Source organism: Musa acuminata, chromosome BXJ1-3 (genome assembly GCF_036884655.1).
Source record: "Musa acuminata AAA Group cultivar baxijiao chromosome BXJ1-3, Cavendish_Baxijiao_AAA, whole genome shotgun sequence".
Lineage (NCBI taxonomy): Eukaryota > Viridiplantae > Streptophyta > Magnoliopsida > Zingiberales > Musaceae > Musa > Musa acuminata.
The window spans coordinates 39152843-39173431 of NC_088329.1; the positions used below are offsets into that span (position 1 = coordinate 39152843).

The window sequence follows — 20589 nt, forward strand, 5'->3', positions numbered from 1 at the left end:
TGGGAGATGGAGTGGTGGAAGGGGGACAAAGAAGTAGCAGGTGGGTGGTGGAGCTAGAATTGTGGGATGAGCTGGCGCATCATGAAGCAGGAAAGGTCAAAGGTGATGATGTGCAAGTTGCTTACCAGTGTGGCTGTAAACCAAAACTGTTCTTGCATGATATGAATTCTTTAAGCTAACTAGGAATGTGATTAAAGGATTTAGGAAACAAAGAGAAATATAGACTTCTTTGAATTCCATCCAGGAAGGAGATTAGCTCAGTAGATAAAAAGTAAAGCTCCTGTGGATCTACAACATATTTTTGTTAGCATATAAACATTTTACAGATATTTTTAAAAAAATTAAAATATAATGTATGAGATTTTAAATCTTCAATCTTTTCCAAATCCATCACTATGGGAGTAATATTTTATGTATACAACAATAATGATGAGAAAAAAATAAATCTCAATTATGTATAAATCAATAAAAATACATTGAAGCAAATTTCAAATATTCAATCCCTAATAGATAGATCTGGTATATCATCATCAGATTAATTTTCAAGGTATAGATGACCATAGATTACACTGTTGTTAAGCATGTAAATGAACATGGTTTTTACATGATCCAATTTGTAGTCCTCGTTAGTGGTAAGATTTGAGCTTCAAGATGGCATTGATCTCTTGTGGACTAATCATAGAAGCAATACTAAAAAATGATCTTAATAATCAAACAAGCCTTATAATGAAGATGATGATGTCATGTGACCTTATATTGGATACAAAAGAGTATAACCCTCTATGTCATTCATTTATTATTAAAAAAAAAAGAAAGGCAAATCTGTACCCCAGCACTAAAAATGTAGCTACTGCCACTTTTAATGAGAAATGACCTTAACCTGTGTTACAAGAATATGAATATTTATTAAAATGATCTTACCCCATGTGTTACAAAAATATGAATATGTCTAAAGAAACTTTGATATCAAACTGTTAACACACTTCCAATAGAACAATCATTTCGGGCAGTATCTTTTCATTTTTCATGCTACAAAAAACAACTGAAAGAGAACAGAAAACATTCACAATAAACAAGTTAAGATGAATGATGCAGAGAGAGAGAGAGAGAGATCCACAATTTAAGGTAGTGGATCTCCTTTTCTAGCATATGCATTATTATTGTTGAAGCATTCCAAAAGCAATCTTTAAGTTGGACAAGATGATGACTGAAATTAGAGAAAAGAAATCATTTTGGTATCCTGTTTTGCAATCGCAATAATCTATATAGCAAGATAGAGATGGAACAACCAAATCCAATTTTGAGTTTGAAACAATTGAGCCATCGTTAACTCCAATCTCGTCACGCCCGAGCTCTGTCTCCAACTAGTTCACAATTTCTACTCCTGTGAGTGGACTTCCAGCATGAAGTTGAAGAGCACAATCACCCACAACCTACAACACAAACGAAGGAGTACAATTGGAACTCTCAACCCAAAGAGCTCATCCAAGTGTCGTAGCAACAAGAATTTCTGTACAATCAGTTCTCAGGCAACTTTGTAAAACTCATGTTTATCAAAAGTAGTACAGTAATTCATCTAGAAAGATTTCCTTTTTGCTTATTCCACAAATGCATTGGTATCGAATTGCATTATCACGTCCAACATTTAGATAACACCACCATGACCTCAAAAATAAATTTAAAATATTTTGCTCAACCTTGTAAAATGCACCCTTCTGCCTAGCACATCGTCACATGCAAAATTATACTAAACTGAGACTAATGGCATCAGTATGCATACCCTACTGTGCACATAGATTCTAATTATTTATTTTGAATGCATTAAATAAATACAGGCAAGTAATTATGACCACGAGGATACCATTTTTGAGGTTTTCATCCATCTATGCAAATGTTCCCTTCAATTTAGATGTTGCATCAACGTTACATGACGTTAAACAACAGCTGGTTATGTGAAGCTTTTTCATCCATTAAGCTATGTATAAAGGCACTGTCTCTAGTGTATATCTATTAAAACTAGTTCCATGAAATACAAGCAGACATGAATAGCTAAGCCAACAGTTGGATTATCTGCTGAGTAACCTTAGATATGGTTGATTTATTGATTTATTGATTTCTTGATGCTACGCTATAATTCTCCAACAGTTGGATTTCACCAAAAGCAGGCATGAAAACCTCAAGATGAAAATGCAAAATTGACAAATTAAATTATTTAATACAAGGTGGGAGCAATATAATATATATACCTTAGCCATTGTTCTGTAGGAGTACTCGGTAACACCAGCAACATGAGGTGTGATTAAAACATTGGGAAACTTTAGAATTGGATCTTCAGGATCAAATGGCTCTGTCCAAGCAACATCAATAGCTAAGCCACCCAAATGACCTGATTGAAGGTGCTGATGGACAGCATTGTAATCCAGTAAGCCTCCTCGAGCAATATTTACCAGAAGTGAGCCCTTCAAATGGAATAATATATTAGTAATACCTAACAGTAACATCTCTTCTTCTGTCTACATAGCAAACTGTAGCTTAACTCACAATGCACTTCAGATATGACAAAACAAAATTTTATTGTGCGTAGGAGGTCAAAAGAATTGCCAGTTTAAATCTTAGTTTTTGATGTTCCAACCTTTCTCATTGACGAGAGGAATCTTCCATTCACGATACCAGCCTGAAATTTCCATAATTTTTTGATAAGTAAAGAACCAAGAAAGAAATATGATAGGAAAGACAAAAGAAATAAGACTGACTGTTGCAGCATTTAAAGCCAAGCAGGTAACAACTATATCAGCCTCTCCAGCAAATTCATGAAGGTTTTCGGGGCCACCTTTCTTATCAACCAAGTGATCAATTTCGTCAATTGGTGCACCTGAGGCTGGATATAGGACAGAAAGCAAGAGTCTCAAAACCAAGACAATGCTTATGCTTACAGAACTCAGACAAACATCACACATACCATTTGGTGGCAGTGACACTGAAGTCCAGTTCCTTTTAGTTGCAAGAATTTTAACTCCAAATGGTCGTAGCCTCTTTGCTAGATCAACTCCGATAGCTCCAAATCCCAGAATAAAAACCTGCAGTTTAAACAATCATCAGATGCATGCTATGTGAACTAATAAAACAAAAATTGGACTAAAAGTTCTTGGATATGATAGTATTCTGGGAGGCTAAAAGTATACTTATACTTGAGGAAAGAGGATGTTGATGTCCCTCTGTCAGACACTTCAAAACACAATTTCTTACCAAATGCAGCCTCATCTCCCAAATTAGGAATAAAAGAAAGCCAAATTTGTGTTAGCCACAATGAGGAATATATTTGTTATCAAGTAATACTCCATGAGATAAAAGTGAACATAGATCGTATGCTGTAATTTGTTATGATTTACAACAAATAAATATACAACTTTTAGTTTCAGGTATATCTCACCAGGTATCATTATTTCTTGCAGCAAGTAACAGAAAAAGCCATCTATGACAAAATGTAGATTGGGTCATGCAGCATTCATAAAATGCATTAGGTCAGTTGCTGAGAAGAAATATGCGCCCAAGGCAAATTATCAGCAAACTTGAAATTTAAAAAAATTGTGACAAATTTCGATGATTGTGATACCAAGTACCAACCACATCAAATAATGCCAGTTGAGTTGGCACTTCGTGCCACTAGTGACATTAGTATTGCCCCATGTAATTCTCATGTCAACCATGTAGAATGCTGCAAGTTCAGTCAGTACTTCATGCCAACACTGATGCTAGAACTAATGCCCCCTTACATTGGTGTAATAATATCACCAGGCTTGACCACGGATGTTACAATAATGGGCCCGATGGCCAATACAGATTAATAGGTGCTTTTCCAGTAGGGTAAAGGGCCTACAGGCAAGCTATACTCCTAATCTCCTGGACACTATACCCTAACATGTCCATTGTTTTCTTATTTCCCCTTTTCATAGATAGTTTGTTGATGAACCATGCCAAGCGAATTATAAGTTGAACTGAACCAAAATTCCCTTATCCAAACCCTTATATTCATTGTATCTTCTCGCTCGACATTGAGGTTCCTTCTTCATATGCAGACTACTGCAAAGAAGTCAAAGTTCAGCCGAGTGCACCATACTATGCAAAGAAGCACAACCCTAATTCATTCACAAAAATGCAAAAGAAGTCAGCCATGATCTGTCCACCGCTGCAGATACTGGAGAAAACCTAGAAACAAGGTATGAGCTTTTGCTTGTTTTCTTCCTCTTTTTCCTTTTCTTTCTTTTTCCAGTCCTTTCATGCTGCTGAGGCATCTACATTAGCAACACAGAACCTTACTGTCATAGTTAAGATTCCGTTAATTCTTCTCATTTGTTCTCTTCTTTTTTCTTGTAATCTATGCCATTGGCACACTTTAGTAGCATGCCAGGCGACAAGTGCCATCCACAACTTTAAAAGTGTTAAATAGGCTATGAATACAGAACATAACAATGTTAAGCTAATAAATTAATCAAGAAAAGTAAAACATACTGTTTTCCCAAGTAGGGTTTCTCCCACTGGCACTCCTAAATTTTTCAGTTTTACAGCATTGTCCATCTCCTTCTGCAAGAAAACAAAGGCAGCTTACACGAGCAAATCATCTATTGATATCACAAACAAAAGAAACTTCAGATGATGAAAAAGAAAAAGCAAGAATAGGTTTTGCAAGCCAGTGATGGTAAGACACATAGTTTGTATTGTTTCTGCAATTCCTTTTGCAAATTTTGTTTACATTTAAAAGAGCACCTTATATTCTGAATCTAACATATTTAGCAAATTGTTGCAACACATCAGGTTAGTAGTTTGGTAAAAACAGCACTTTCTTGGTTTGCTGGTTATCAAAAAATGGCACAGAAGAAAGTGAACATGCAAGCTGAAGACTGAAAAGTAATTCAGCAACTTATATTGACTTAACAGAATATGCACGTCCTACCTATTTATTTAATACCATCAACATAGGCAAATAGATAATCATTGATTACATGAAAAGTGTAATCAACAGTATGATGCATTGTTCAATATATATATCAGATTTTCCAACATCATAATTAGTTAATTGCAATAATTGGATTTAGCCACACATCAGAAGTGAGGGGTTTATGATGGTACAATGGTTAGGTGGACTCAATAACATCAGCCAAAACAATGTCTGCTTACCATTCCACAACCAAAGCCTAGTTCAAGTTCTGTTTGATGAAATCCTCTCTATCATCATATTTGATTCCAATTTCATAGTACAAATTCCTCCCCCACCTCGACAAATAATGTGGGCTAGAGGCTCATAATACCAACTTACAGGATTAGCAGGCCTATAAGCTTGTATTTTGACAACTACAGGTATTAGATCAGATCTATTCCTGTAATGTGCAATAAATAAGTCAGACTAGGAAAGGGATATCCATGTACAGCCCATGAGATATGTCATGATGTGAAGCTACCATTAGACCGTAGGTCTCAGATGCCACCAAATAGAAACAATGATTCTGGATTATGTATTGAACCTTGAAGAGAATATCAAACCTTCGAAGGGGGAGTTGTGACTGCCCAATTTATTTATATTAGAAATGGGAAGAACAGTATGATTATATATAAGGCTATGTGGGCTCACCAATGGTAATCCAGATTTACATATTTCGGTCATGTGGCTAAAGGCCCATTAGATTGGCCAATGGACCTATCAGGTTAGGTTGAGACACCATCACAGGTTGCAGAGTAGGAATATTGGGAGTTTAAGATATTCAAAAAATTTTAATATATGCTATAACTAGCTTCTGAAATTTTACCTATGAGACTATGACATCTCATTTTGTCAGTTTTCATTTTCATTTTGATATCAAAAACAAAACTTTATCTAGTCATCTATGTCCATGCAGAGCTTACATGTCTTGTGATCCTCATTAGATTTTGGGTTTTAATTCAATATGACATCAGACAAAGAACTAGACATCATGTAGCAAAACAATATCAAGTAGCAACAGCATTTAGCACTTGACTGCATAAATTGGAACTTATAGCAAAAAAAGGAACAGAAAGAAAGACAACACAAATAGAATAAACTAATAAAAGTTTACAAAATCAAAAACCTACTTGCTTCCTTAGAAGACCCAAAATTAAATATATCGCCATTTCTGCACATGATGCAGCATTTCCAGTACTGCTTCCAGGGATTCTTGCAACTTTAATATTACATCTAGTAGCTGCCTCAATGTCCACTCCTAAAGTGTTGTTGGACTATGTTATAATGTATGCTTCGTTGGATTAGAGATAACAAGTTCACAGTCAAGTAAACTAGTCATAAAAATATCAATGATGGCCAATTGATTAAATAAAAATCATTGATTAATAACTTTCAGGCACCTTCAAGCCCAACACCAAACTGCATTAAAAGCTTCATCTGAACTGCTTTGTCAATAACCGTTGCATCAAAGCGCCGATTTTTTACCACACATATGTGGTATCTGTGAATAACATTAGGCACCTCATCAAGAGGTACTTCATCAACCTGCAAGGAGATACTGAAATGATGACCAACAGAAACAGTACTGGATAAATCTATTCTTAATCTAACCAAATCAAGATCTAAGTCAAATTGGCTATATCTAAAAAATAGACTAAACTATCATTACATGGAAGTGAAAAAGAAAAAAGAATGCTTGCACTGTGTGGTTGGCAAAGGCATGATTTTCAGCATTGGTAAATTGCAGCAAAGATAAACTTTTTTTTTTTGGCCCGTTTTACTATATTGTAGGAATGTATTGTGATCATTACTCATTTATGAATGAAAAATGCATCTATGAATGAATCTAAGCACAAATCAAGCCATTTGAAAGCAAAAGCAAATAAACTAAAGAAAAAGATCAAAATTTAACTTGAACCACAGAATAATGCAAAGCTTTCATTAAATCGAAACTCGATTTAATGTTTAACTAAAAAAATGTAAAAGTAAGGAGAGGGAGGATTTCAGTTTGAAAAGAAAAAAGAGATACAAAAGGAGGAGGTTACTGGATGAAGAAAAGGGACCTAGGAGATATCAGAGCATGGGCAGTATCCATATATGCAATGGTCAAAATCTGGACAGACCACCCAGTATGCTTACCTGGTATGAGTTGGTATTTCACTGGTCCGTATACCAACCTCCAATCGCACTGGTAAATCCTGATTTACAATCAGATTGGTAAAAACCAATTAATACTTACCACCAGTTCCACATTTTGCCTGAACCGGTACAATATGTACTGGTCCGATGGCCATATTCCTAAACCCTAAACTAAGGATATAGGTATTGCCTGCAATCGAAATTGTTCAGATCACTCCATCTAATGGAGAGATCTTGATTCAACCATGCATTCTTAAGTTTCCTAGGATCTTAAACTACCTAACCAAACCCCCACTCCATCACATAGCCAAGCCAAATGGTTGTACATTTTCGTCAAGTGTATCAAATTCCTTCTTGTAGCTAGTTTGCATTCTGCAGTCACGATCACTACTCATTGTATTTGTTAACCAGCCACTTCTGTGTGAACTTTAATTTGATCTCTTTTTAAATACTAACTACTGCAAATTTTAACCATACTCACATAACTGTAGTTGTTTATCTGTTGAACTTTACGAGGGCCTTCTGACATGACCCAGTCAAACATTCTCACTGCAATCACTTGTGTATTTTAACAAAGAGAACTAGCCAACATGAGTGCCTATTTCTTTAATCAGATCCAACATGCCTCATAAAAAATTTTGATCTGATAGTCACAGCTGCCTCTAACCACTTATTTTCCGAGTAACCTATGGCTGCAATATTCCGCTATTTCTTTAACCAGACCCAAATGCCAACCACAAAAAAATGAAAATTTGATCTGATAGTGCACAGCTGCTTCTAACCACTGGTTTTCCAAGTTTACTGAGCTACTTGAATAACCTATGGTTGCAATATTCCAGTTTTTTTTTTTTCAGTTGATTCAAAGACTGGTTTGCTGCTCTGTAATTGGCATGTTCATAGAGTCAAAGTAATTCTAAGAACCAAATAAAACCTGACTGTGCATGAAGACAATGTCAATTGTGCTGATGGCTTGCATGTAAACAGTGACACACATATGGGGGGGGAGAGAGAGAGAGAGAGAAACCTTAATGAATGGATAGCCCTTCAAATATTCCCGTGTGTAATTCTGTGAAGCAGGGAAATGGAACCCACAGAATAGCACATTGGTTATGTCATTATGACTCTTCTCCACTCCATCACCCATTCTCAAAAAGTCTGCACTAGAAGTTACAAAAGAAATTAAATTATGCAGCATAATCATTGCTATAAGTCATAATTGTCATAAACTTTTAAGAAGCCAAAGAATAATAGTTGCATCCACAAAAGGAAAAGAAAATAAATTTTATCGACAAACAGGTAAGGTTTCATGCATGCCCCCTGAAAATATAGAAAAGGCATCTAATAATTCAAATGTCCCATACATTCTCCTAAATTCAAGATTCTTATATAGATGTCCTCAGCACCTACATTTGTTTATGAATGTTTGTATAACCCATATTAAAAATCAATTTAACTGAAATTAAATTACCAAATAACAAACTTTCCCTATTGCTGAGCGCACATAAGTCCAAATCTAATGCTGTCCTGAACTGAGTCATAATGTGCCTCAGTCATGTCACACTAGGGTTCTAGAGTCTTAAGTACTGGATTAACAAATTAAATATGAACTTAGTACAATTGGAGAAAAAAACATCCTCATCCTTCTTCTCATAAAGCTGGGAAACACATAACTCCAAATTAAAGTCAGCCTTAAATCTACGCATATTTTACCCCAGTCAAGTTACAATGAAATTCTAGATTCCAGTTAGTAGATTACCAGATTAAAACTGAACATAGTCCAGATAGAAAAATGCATCCTCATCCTTGTTCAATTCAGACAACCACGAATTTAATTAGGAGGGTTAAGAATGCTACAAAAATTTCTTCAGATAACAGCCAGATTCTGATGCTAACCTTTAAAAAAATGTGCTCTAGTTTACATGGTTTAGAATTTAGAATGGCCTATCAATAGTTGCAACTTTCAGAGGTATTCTGCAATGATACAAGAGCACTAAAATGCATGTATATGATTCACTCATTCAACTCTTCCACTCCACTATTTAAGTTCATGTGCATGAACCCTCTCCTTAATATTCTAAATTGATAAACTATGTGATTCTAATATAATCTATAGGGCTTAGCTAAATATTATGGTTTCATTCCAACTCCCTTGTCTTCTCTCTCCCACAACCTCTCTTACCAGATAAAATCAGGAATGCACCCATAATAACCTGCAGATTAATAATCCAAAAACCAAGATGGTTCTGTAATCAGGCTAGGTGATGATGCATCAGCCTTTAAGTATTATAAGAGGTGTGGCCTATAGAAGGTAAAGTTGAAACTGGCTTAATTATAAGCTGGCACAAGGCTAAATATGAAGTTGTAAAGTCCCTACGTCGTCAATTATAAGCTGGCACAAGGCTTTACAACACTACGTCGTCAAAGAGAAGGCCTTGGCGCTCTAGCCTTAAGATTTACCAATGGTCAATCCATTACCTAAACCAGTACCACAAACTGGCTGTCCAAAGATCAGCGTTTAAAGCACCTGGTATGTCAACCAACATTTAAATCACCCGCTACGTCTTACAACCTTGTGAGTGGTAATTAAGCATACAACAACTTAACAAATCGAATGAAGCAGCTACCCAACTCCCAGTCAATAGCCATCATGCCTTGTCAACTGTTGACCGACAAAAGTCAGCTTGGATTACTGAATTTGATGATCCAGCAACAGTTCTTGAAAAGTAGCATTAATACAACGCTACTTTTCTTTTATGAGTTAAAAGAGTGAATACAATCTAGGTTCATACTAATCAGGTTGGCAAGGACCTCACGAGAAGAAATCGGGCATTAACCTTCTGAAATCCAAAACCCCTCGATCATCAACCAATCAACTACGATAAAACTTTAGGTCCCTTCTTTAACTCCCCAGGACCTACAGCGAAGTGGGACTGCAGGCAAATCAAGCAATCGAGAGACTCACGACACCAAAACAAATCGACACGATACGAAAATGATTCACCTACGGAGTAATCGAGGAGGGAGATCTGGGAAGCCTCGGAGTCGGCGAGCAGAGACCCGGACTGCGTGCCCTAACAACACTCCCGCCATCTCCGTGACCACGATGCCACTTGCTTATATATAGCTGACGCAGCAGAGCACCAGCAGGAGGACCCTCGAGCGAGAGTAATCCTTTCGACCAATCTGGCACGTACCACCTCACCCACCGCGTGGTGAATGGAGGAACGACGCGGGCCCCACAAATGTGTTTTTATTTGCTCGTATGTGTTGGCTCGTGTTGGGTTACTTGACACGTAACTGACGCTGCCGCACGTCTTACGAGTGGCAATAGCGATTCGAAGAAGCAAGTGATTGGAGTCATTCGCGTGGTGCCACGTGGTCACTATAGGGGCTTGTTGGGCATGACGGAAAAAAGAGAAAATAGATATTAAACCTTTTTAATGGTTTGGACGGATGCTCGGTGACGAGGAACAATATTCCATCCCATCGAATGACGTCATGTGGCGATGCTCATTCCAGCCAGTAAAATATATCCACGTCGACGGATAACGTCGGAAGATATCGATATCATTGTGTCGACATACCAGTTTTGAAAATACCGATATATTAGTTTAGAATATATCGTTTTCACTCACTATGTTACCGGACCAGCATGGAAAGATATGAATATCTCAACATCAAATGCACATTAGATGTGTTTTTTTAGAAGAAAGAAAGAATATTTACGATATCCTGATTTTGATGTGTGTTTAGACATGTTATATGTGTCTATGATACCAAAGAACTTAAAAAAAGTGATATCATCGATTTCATATAACGAATCTAATCCATTGTTTAAAAAGAAAGTTAAGATAGAATTTAGATAAATAATATATATATATATATAATTTCATGTCAATAACTTTAAATATTTTTAAATTATCTATTGGCAATGCATTTGTAAATAGACATAAATGTTTTCGATTTATAATTTAATTATAATAAAATCATTTCACTCCTTATCTACAACTAGTTTTTTTTTTATTTCTTTTCCTCCTCTTAATCATTTGAGGTGACATGAAATAATTAAAAATAAAATAAATGATAAAGTGAGATGAAGTGAAGATCAAGAAGAAGATGCGAGAAACAGATTTTTAATATTTATCATAATAATTTAATATTTTTGAGGTTATGTATATTCTGTAATAGTTTAAAAGATGTCATCTTCTAACTTAATTATATTAATCGAGAAGATATTGCTTCAAGCCTTTGTAAATTATCTAATAGGATACTTGGGTGACGAAAAGAGCTTGTGATAGTAGGGTGTATAGCTGAAGATAGTAAAGAAGTAAAAAAAATAAAAAGATAAAAAAAAAATTAGAAGGGTTATAAATAGTAAATTTTTTTTATTATATAGTAAGCTTTATATATAACAAGAACGGGCTTTAAATCAAGGTCTGTCATACCGAAGCGTACCGCCTGTATTGGGCGGTACGTACCGGTCCGATAAGTTACCGGTACGCGGACTGTCCAGTACCGCTACAGTACTATACTTTAGCGCTGTTACAGTATAAAAAATATATATAATTATTCGGTACACCAAGGTGTACCGCTCAGTACGCCCTGATGTACCGCCCGATACATCGGTACCGTACCATACCGAGACCGGATCGAAACGTCGGTACGATACGATATGGCAAACCTTGTTTTAAATAATAAGCTCTAATTTTATCTAAATGAGATTTGTATTGACAGTTCCTTTTTTTACTATATATAATATTATTTTTTTTTAATTTTTTTTATATTTCTAAGATATTTCGATGTAAAAGAACATAAATATCTCATCATATATTTTTTCTTTCTCCTCGTAAGCGATGAGCCGTGAAGTCCACTGGACAAACGTAAATACTCTTCACATTCTATTCTTTTTTTATTTTATTTATTTTTATTTTTATTTTTTTGAATGACATCGAAAGCGTGACGAAAAGTGACATCGACATAACTAAAATCCTAATAAATAATTATGAAAATAAGAATATGATAATTATTAATGGATTATAAATAGTAAAATTATTTTTTAAGAGGTACTTAATAGCAAAATTGGGTTGTCACTATCAAACGTCTAAATCTAATGCAAGTGTCAATCTAAATCGTAAGTGGTTCAATCGCATATGCATTAATCTGTATGCCGACGGACATGGATAAATGTATTCATGCACATGACAACCTCCTAAATAGCGAGTATTGTTGCAGTTGGAAGTGAGGGGGATCATGAGAGGTACGCTTGCCAAGTGTACTGTACTGGTGGAAGTGCAAACGAAATTAATGCAGTCATGGAACCAAAAGGCCTCACCTACCTGTCTTGTGATTGGAGGCAGCGGTAGGGCAGGCATTACCTTCCACCGCATGGCAAATAGGATGGACTATTCGGTAAACCATTAATGGGAATCAAAAAGTAAAGCACTTTTTCTTTGGTGAACGCTTTTTTATGCCGACCACATATTGGTTAACCCATTCAATTACCCTGAGCAGCTGTGTGCCTCTACCGACGGGAACCGCGGGCCCCACGTTACTTCACCGGTCACCTCGGATGTGGCAACGGGTTGGTACAACGATTGCTCTCGTTCCTATCGATGTAGGATCCTCTCCAACGGAAACAATACAGGAAATTTAAACAGACCGTTCGACGTGATGATTTGAGGAATGGACGATTTAGATGAGCAAACGGGAGAGGATCCGTGCTCGAACTTGGACCAGAACATCGTACGACCTCTTCCGAAACGGACGGCTAATAGCTCTTCCAGAAAACGCGAGGGCTGATGGCTAAGTCCGGCGCTGTTATTTGGCCCCTTGGATGAAATCGCTCGGAGAGCTAGAAAAGGGATCCCTCGTGTTGTTGCGGAAGCCTTTTAATTTCTCGAGTGGGATCTCTTCTTGTTGCGCTATCGTTTCTCCGACAAGCGATTCGTCGCTGTCTTCCAGCTTTTCCTCTGTCTTTTCCCGTCTTTTTGTGGTTCCTTCGGGGAGGAATTATACAATTTTTGTTGATAGAACGCGCATAGTCCGTCGCATTCATGTACGGATGGATCGGGGATCTCAAGGTGGCGTTTTGAGAGGGGGGCTTTAGAATTTGAGGCAATTGGAGTTAGATTTTTATGTTGCTTTGGTCTCTTTCGGGAGTTCTTGCGTTTTGCTTGGAATTTGGTGCACGTGCTGAGAAGACGATAGGAACGCCGGGGGATGTTCTTTTGTGGGGGATGTGATAGGCTTGTTGGATAGGAATTCGCTCTTCTGGTAAGGATTATGGGAACCCGAGGGGTTTCTGTGCTTTTATTGTGTTAGAGTCGGAATCAGGACATGTTGTGGGAATCCTTTTGAGTCGCTGTGGGATTAGAGCTAATATTTTGACAGATCTGAAATTTTTGTATTTGTTTTTGATGGGATTTGATAGACAACTGAAGATTTTCCTCGTCGCATTTGGCTATCAAGGTTGAGGATTTTACTTTTGGAGTAGAGGTGCTTACATTGTCTTCTCCGAGAAGAATCTCCTAAAGGGGTAGGTTTCAGGGAAGATAAGATAGCATCTTCTTTGGATTCTGAATCCTTTTCTAAGGAGTAGGAAAGAATTCGGTGCTGTTAAGGTTGGTGATTCGCTAGGATCATGACTATGTCGTCTCCAAAACACTTTTCAGCGCGCTCCATTTTCAATATTACTGCGTCAGTGGGAGGGTTGGCTTTGTTTCTTATCATCGCTTCACTGGTGTTGGTTCCATCTCTCCTCGGTTCGGCCTTCCATGATTATTTGTTAGGTGTGGATCGATATAGAATGCCCGATTCTGTATCTCTTGTAAATAGTCAGACTGAAGTTCTGTTATTGCCACCAAATGCACAAGATGGCCATAATGATACTGTCACTAGGGAATCTTCACCTGACCCTGATGTGCCGAGTAGTCTTGCAGATGCCACTAAAGGAGTTACTGATGGGACGATGGTAACGAAGAGTGAGAGTACCTCCGAGGCTCCTAATCTAACAATGGTCATTCAATTTGGAGACTTGCCTTCCCCAGCTATCTCCAATGGTTCTGGTAAGAGCGATTTGGGAAACTCTGATGATGACTTGGCCTCTTCAAATGATATATCAGCTGTTGTTCTCCCTTCATCTCAACCTGCAGACTCTAGGTTGGTTGATTCTAGTAAGTATCACTTCTTTTTCTAAGTTTTGGGTGTTAATCAATAATGATAACTGCAGCCTTCGTGCCAAACAACATTGTTCAAATTTCAGCTGTTTTGCACATTTGCTGAGGCTTTTTTTGTTTTTGAAATGGGTAGTTTAAATGAAGCTGTTCATATTGTAATTTCCCTCCTAAATCACCATCTTTGTTGCAATCTCAACTAAGAAAATTGATATTGAAATGGTAAAATGACGACATAGAAAAGGACTTATACATGATACTGGGGCTAATAGGAAGTACAAAATTTTGATACTGTTGAGAGATGTAATTTATAAAGATTGGTGAAGACACATTTCTTCATGCTGTTCCCTGACTGAGAACATCAAGTGCCTATGTACATCATCCAAAGCATCGAGTTAGAGCTTTATATATGTGTTACCATGGTAGCCTGTGAAATTTTGAAGAAAATTGCAGTCCTCAATGTCATAAATTTATGACTGTGGAAAGAAAAATTATCATGGTTCAAATTAGATAAGCAATGAAATTCTGGTTTTAGTTTTCTATATAACACGTATATTATTTCATATCTTCATGTTGAAAAATCCAAAGTAGGATAATTTGATGCTTCTGGTTCTGATCCTATACATTTTGAATCAGAAGTTTGTGAATTTTTTGGTTATAAATTCGTTGTAATATGCATTTAATTTGTTATACTTGGGCCCTTTGAGCACATGAATTGATTGATGCGGTCATGTGGATTCAATTATTAACAGGACTGCCTTATTTAATTTTGTATAACATAGAATAATGGGGCCTTCTTAAGTCCTGAGATTCAAATTGAATACTTGAACATTTATGTTATCTCTCCTCTTTCAGTTGTTAAAGAAATAAGGATATTTCAAGGTGTGTGGATTGTCAGTCAGATTGAGTATATGTGATTGGTAAAGCTATATGGAGATTCACTATACTAGGTGCCCTTACCTTTAGTTTTGGACCCATTTGCAAATGAACCCATCATGCAGATTGATGCATATGAACCAATGCCTGATAAAGATCATATATTTTGATGACATGCTCTAAGAAAATAAGGATGGGGATTAAGAAAGACAAGGGTCATCAAAATATGTATTGTCTTGGTGAAGTTTTTAAATCCTTCTGGTAAGAATCCAGAACTCTAGCTGCCTGAGAACTTAGAAGGCAAGAAATGTGTTTCACTTGTATATGGTTATCAGAATGCTGCTAATCACAATTTATTAAGTAAGAGATTAATATGTTAGCTACTGAATTAAAGCATTTCAAGATTTTCTGGAAAAAGTAAAATTGATGGAGACACTATTTGTTGTTGGCTCATATAACTGATTCTTTGTTAAATATGATATGCATGTTTTGGAGCCCTAAACTTAATACCCATTTTTTGCTTAGTAAAAGTGCAAGCAAATGGTGCAGGAAGTCTTATGTAGTCTCCTTATTTAGTTTGTGTTCTTATCCAAAGTATAATTAGGAGGGAGGATAATCAAGAGATTGTGGTACTTCCTTTAATTTATATGTAAAGAAAACCCAGAGAAAAAGTATGAAGACTTTGAGCTGCAAATTGACTAGTAATATAAAAAGCCTGCCAATATCGTGTCACAGCTGTGTCACATATCTGTTTCCATGTGGATTAATGATGTGGTGGAGGAAGTTCCAAGAGTTGCACTATGTATTTTGTACCAAGTTTGTTCAAGGTTAGTGGAATAAAGTACAGTTTGATTTCATGTTTGTAGTGAAAGAAGCATCTAAAAATACATTGGATATTTGTGGATGGTCAAGTGACCATTTTGGCTAAAAATGTCAGTTGCAATTACAATATTGTGTGTATTTCTATGTTGGCAATGGGACTTTATTTACCTTTTGTCTTGTATAATTAATGAATATGCTTCGTTGTCTATTGGGATTATGATTGCAGTTACTTAACATATTTAAAAATAAAAAGCACACCGTTTGACGTTATCTGGTGTTCTGTGAACATTTAACTCTACGTGCCAAGTGCATAGTTATCTTTTGATAACTCTGAGTTAACTCCTAAGTGATGCTATACATTTCATGCATGATAAATATAAAGATGGTTTCATATTCCTAACTAAAGCTTAGAGACAAATGTATCTCTAGTACATAATAGTGCTTTATCTTACCTCCATACTATTTGCTTTTTAAAATAAATTATTTCTGCACCTTAAATTTGCATGTTCTTATTGTCTAGGGAGTTGTGATCTTTATAGTGGCAAGTGGATCTATGATCCTGCTGGGCCATTGTATACAAACAACACTTGCCCTATGATTACACAGATGCAGAATTGTCAGGGAAATGGGAGACCTGACAAGGACTATGAGAACTGGAGATGGAAACCTGAACGCTGCAACCTTCCACGCTTTGATGCAAGGAAATTCTTGGAGTTAATGAGGGGCAAAACACTAGCTTTTGTTGGGGATTCTGTTGCTAGAAATCAGATGGAATCCATGCTTTGCATTCTATGGCAGGTAAGCTACCTTACCCTGAATTGTCTTGCTGAATAGACTGATATTCTGTTGATGAGAAGCACTAAGCAACTACTTTGCCCCATTTTGTTGGCTTCATATTTATTTTGTAGATTTGATAACTGAAGGTCCACAAAGTTGCAAAATATGAGACTAAATCGAGTATAGGTAGTATACAGGAACATAGAGGAAATAGTCCACCTGGTTGTTCCAACTTGTATTCAATTAACAATAGTGCTATAAGTAAGAACCTTATTTGAGAACTTTATTAGGGTAAGGGTCCCAGCTTCTGTAGACTTCTTTAGTTAACTAATATATTGTAACACTCTCAATTAGTCCCACATCGGAAATGGACAATACTAAGATTGATTTATAAGGATCTGATGAGTGTATTACTACTAACTTCAGCTTAAGTATTTTGGTCAGGAGTTTAGAGCAAACAAAGTTGATAGGCCAGTTAGCCCATCAAGCTCGAGTCATAACATATATACTTAGAATCAAAATCAATTAGATCACCATATATGATTGTGGCCATCTAGGACATGCTGATTGAACATGAAAGAAAATACCAACTACAAAGATATAATGTGATAATGAGCTGAGTTGAATTTTGCTAGAAACCAAAAGGACAATCTCATGGATCTTTAGTGTTTGTAAGGTTTTGTGAAAGTGTCATTATAACTGAAGTCTGACTTCCTGAGCTGCACTTGAATGCTGAACATAGGCATAAAATACGGGTACCAACCAATATTAGCGGTTGAATTTATCATATAGATTGGTACTGGTTGGTATTTATTTTTCTAATTATTTAATGATACCAGGAAGTTTAGGTCATGTATTTAATGTTTTATGCACCTTTATAGGTAGAAGCTCCCAAGAACCGAGGCAACCGAAGGATGCAGCGATGGTACTTCAGATCGACCTCCACTACTATCATCAGGATATGGTCATCGTGGCTTGTCCACAAAACCTCTGAGACCTTCCAGTCTGTCCCAGATAGTGTTGTGAAGGTTCATCTGGACCTTCCAGATGAGGATTTCATGGAATATCTCCCAAAATTTGATGTGGTAGTCCTTTCGTCGGGGCACTGGTTTGCGAAGCAATCTGCCTATATCCTCAACGGCACACTTGTTGGGGGACAACTCTGGTGGCCTAAGAAAGCAGGGAAGATGCAGATTAACAACATTGAGGCTTTTGGTGTATCAGTCGAGAGCTGCCTGACCGCCATTGCCTCTCATCCAAACTTCACAGGTCTAGCTATTGTTCGCTCCTATTCACCGGATCATTATGAGGGTGGAGCTTGGAATACTGGAGGTTCATGCACAGGAAAGGTGAGGCCTGTGAGCACAGTAGTAAGAAATGGTTTTACTGATGTGATGCATGAGAAGCAGGTTAGTGGCTTCGAGCGGGCAGTGAAAAGGGCCAGAGCTGGTTCAAAGTTGAGATTGATGGACATAACCGAGCCGTTTGGATACAGGCCTGATGGGCATCCAGGTCCATACAGGAGTCCTGATCCGAAAAAGATCACTAAAAGGGGACCCAACGGGGAGCCCCCACCGCAGGATTGTCTGCATTGGTGCATGCCTGGGCCGATTGATACCTGGAACGAGATTCTGCTAGAAGTTATTCGGAGAGAGTTTGAGGATAAACAATGAGTCAATTGTCTCTCCACATCCTATTCAACTAATGGTCCATCACTGCACAGAATATGCAACCATAATATATCCTTCAGAGAGTTGTTGGCTGTTGCTAACACAGAGCTACTTTCTGACCGGTAGAATTCTGTTCTAAATCTTCAAAGTAGAGTGATAAATATCTAGATGCTTTTTGTGGGCATTCTCTATAAGTTTCTTGGTCTAGAATTGTTGTTTGATGTGAAAAAATAGTCAACAGAAATTACACTTGCCAAATTTTCTTGTTGATTGGAGGCAGTAAGTATACTATGTAATTCCTTGTTATAGAATCTCTTCTAGTTTCTTGTCTACATTTGTTGTTTGATAGGAAGAAATAGTTGTCTGAAGTCACACTTACAATTATTGTGGAAGATTTGTCTTTCGGCCAAATTTGGACATGTTTTCTGGTTGGATTAGGTTTCAGTAGTGTAACAACTGATTTGTTCTTCAAGCAATCATCTTTTTCTTCTCGGATGCTTTACTGTAAAGAAAAGGAAGTTTACCTGATTAGTGCCTTGGAATTTCGGGTGTGAACCCCAAATTTAGATCCTATAAGCTAGCAGGCGGATATAGATCCCGGATCCGATAGCTGGTACAAAGGATCGGATATCAAACCACGATTTCCAGAATTATCGGATTCGAACCCGCATTTGGAGTCGGGTAAGGGTTCATTATTTGATGCTGAAGAGAAAACAGGGTTAATTTTGAATTAATTGGTCCTAATTTCCTTCTTCGGCTGCTGCAATCGCCGCCACCGTCGCCTGTGAGCGCCCTCTTTCGCTTCCTCGATCGACTTCGAACTCCATTTCTTGGCTTTACTGGTGGTTTGTCGTCGTCCCGTCTCCAGTGTTATTCGGGTTCCGAAGGAAGGAGAGGAAACGATGAGCTTTAGAAACGTCAAGGTCCCGCAGCTGGGACGCTGGTGAAGGCTGTCTATGCTGCTCTCAATAACCTCCTCTACAATGTCGAGGGCGGTCACCGCGCCATCGTCTTCAATTGCATCCAGGGCATTGCAAGGACGAGGTCAAATCATTTACCCAATCACACGAATATAGTAGATTTTAAGTGCGTCTTTGATAACCCCTAAAGAATGTTTTCTTGTTATAATATGTTAGAGCATGTATTGATGATACATTGTAGGAATCACTTTGTCGGTCTGAAGGCACGAGGACATCAGGCATCACTTTGTCGATGATACATTGTAGGAATCTACCATGTTCAAACAGATTCAAAGGAATCTGTAAGTACAGTAGAAATTACGTGGTCAGGTCTGGTATTAAGACCGCGTATAAGGATTAATTTTAATCTGTAGTTCTATAGGTATTTTTTATCAGTTTTTCTGCATTGAATGTGATCTTTGCTTTCATATAACACAAAGCTTCAATACATGTCTATCCTGAGGAAACACATTAAATGATTCCATGGTTTACAAGGCCAATCATTTATGATGTTCGTACCCTTCTCCATCTGGTAGAGAGTACTTCAGGGAATCGTGATCTTCAAATGGTAACTCTCCTTTTTCAGTAACTTTCTTTTTGTAATAGAAATAATGTATATTTTTTTTATTTTATTGATCTAATATAGTGGGCAAACGTTCAGCGGCCCTTTTGCCTGGAAACAAGTTGGGTCATGATACTTTTACTTGATTGCTAAACTTTTTTTTGGAAGGAAACATCATACTTTGTTTTCATAACTTAGTGTCACCAGCATGACTTTACATCTTCTATGTCTCGTTTTACAAGCAAACACACATCCATATCATTATTTTAGAAACGATTTTTCATTGTTAATTATCTGCCAATAATTGTGAATTGATCTTCCTCATATATTAGATGTAAATTTAATTAAATATCTTTTTTCCTCCCATTTATGCAAGTCAGTTTGCTGACCTAGATCATCTGCAGCTTCTCCTATTCATGATTGGAGAGACAAAAATGAAACTTAAGCAGTTTGTATCCTCTCCTATTCATAATCTAATAGCTATTCATGTAATGTGGATAGCTCCTTGTGGATTTTAATCTATTTGTCTGGTTTTTATTCCTCTGAATTATCTAAATAAGTTTACCAAGTTCGAGCTTGTGTTGTGAGCGTATGGTCTTTCTCCAAAATTAACTTGCAAATAGGGAATTTTTTTTCA

At 37.1% G+C, this 20589-nt stretch overlaps 2 protein-coding genes across 6 annotated transcripts; one reads left to right on the plus strand and one right to left on the minus strand.

Annotated features, from left to right (window-relative positions):
* Positions 1–1191: 1191 nt before the first annotated feature.
* On the minus strand, positions 1192–10273 carry LOC103979151 (uncharacterized). 4 transcript variants are annotated; one of them, XM_009395203.3, is made up of 10 exons: positions 10120–10273; positions 8139–8269; positions 6376–6520; positions 6106–6233; positions 4510–4581; positions 2960–3077; positions 2754–2878; positions 2633–2674; positions 2247–2459; positions 1192–1433 (listed from the first exon to the last, which is right to left on the minus strand). In XM_009395203.3, exons 1-10 carry the CDS (start codon positions 10202–10204, stop codon positions 1365–1367), a joined length of 1128 nt encoding a protein of 375 aa, XP_009393478.2. In that variant the 5' UTR covers positions 10205–10273; the 3' UTR covers positions 1192–1364. The 4 variants fall into 4 exon arrangements, with proteins under 4 accessions (XP_009393478.2, XP_018679648.2, XP_009393480.3 ...); XM_018824103.2 differs by having other exon boundaries at positions 10116–10247; XM_009395205.3 differs by having other exon boundaries at positions 8139–8274; positions 10116–10219.
* Positions 10274–12920: 2647 nt separating this feature from the next.
* Positions 12921–18763, plus strand: LOC135628927 (protein YLS7-like). 2 transcript variants are annotated; one of them, XM_065135930.1, is made up of 3 exons: positions 12921–14286; positions 16505–16782; positions 17643–18763. In XM_065135930.1, exons 1-3 carry the CDS (start codon positions 13755–13757, stop codon positions 18432–18434), a joined length of 1602 nt encoding a protein of 533 aa, XP_064992002.1. In that variant the 5' UTR covers positions 12921–13754; the 3' UTR covers positions 18435–18763. The 2 variants fall into 2 exon arrangements, with proteins under 2 accessions (XP_064992002.1, XP_064992010.1); XM_065135938.1 differs by having other exon boundaries at positions 14024–14272.
* The last annotated feature ends 1826 nt before the right edge of the window (positions 18764–20589 follow it).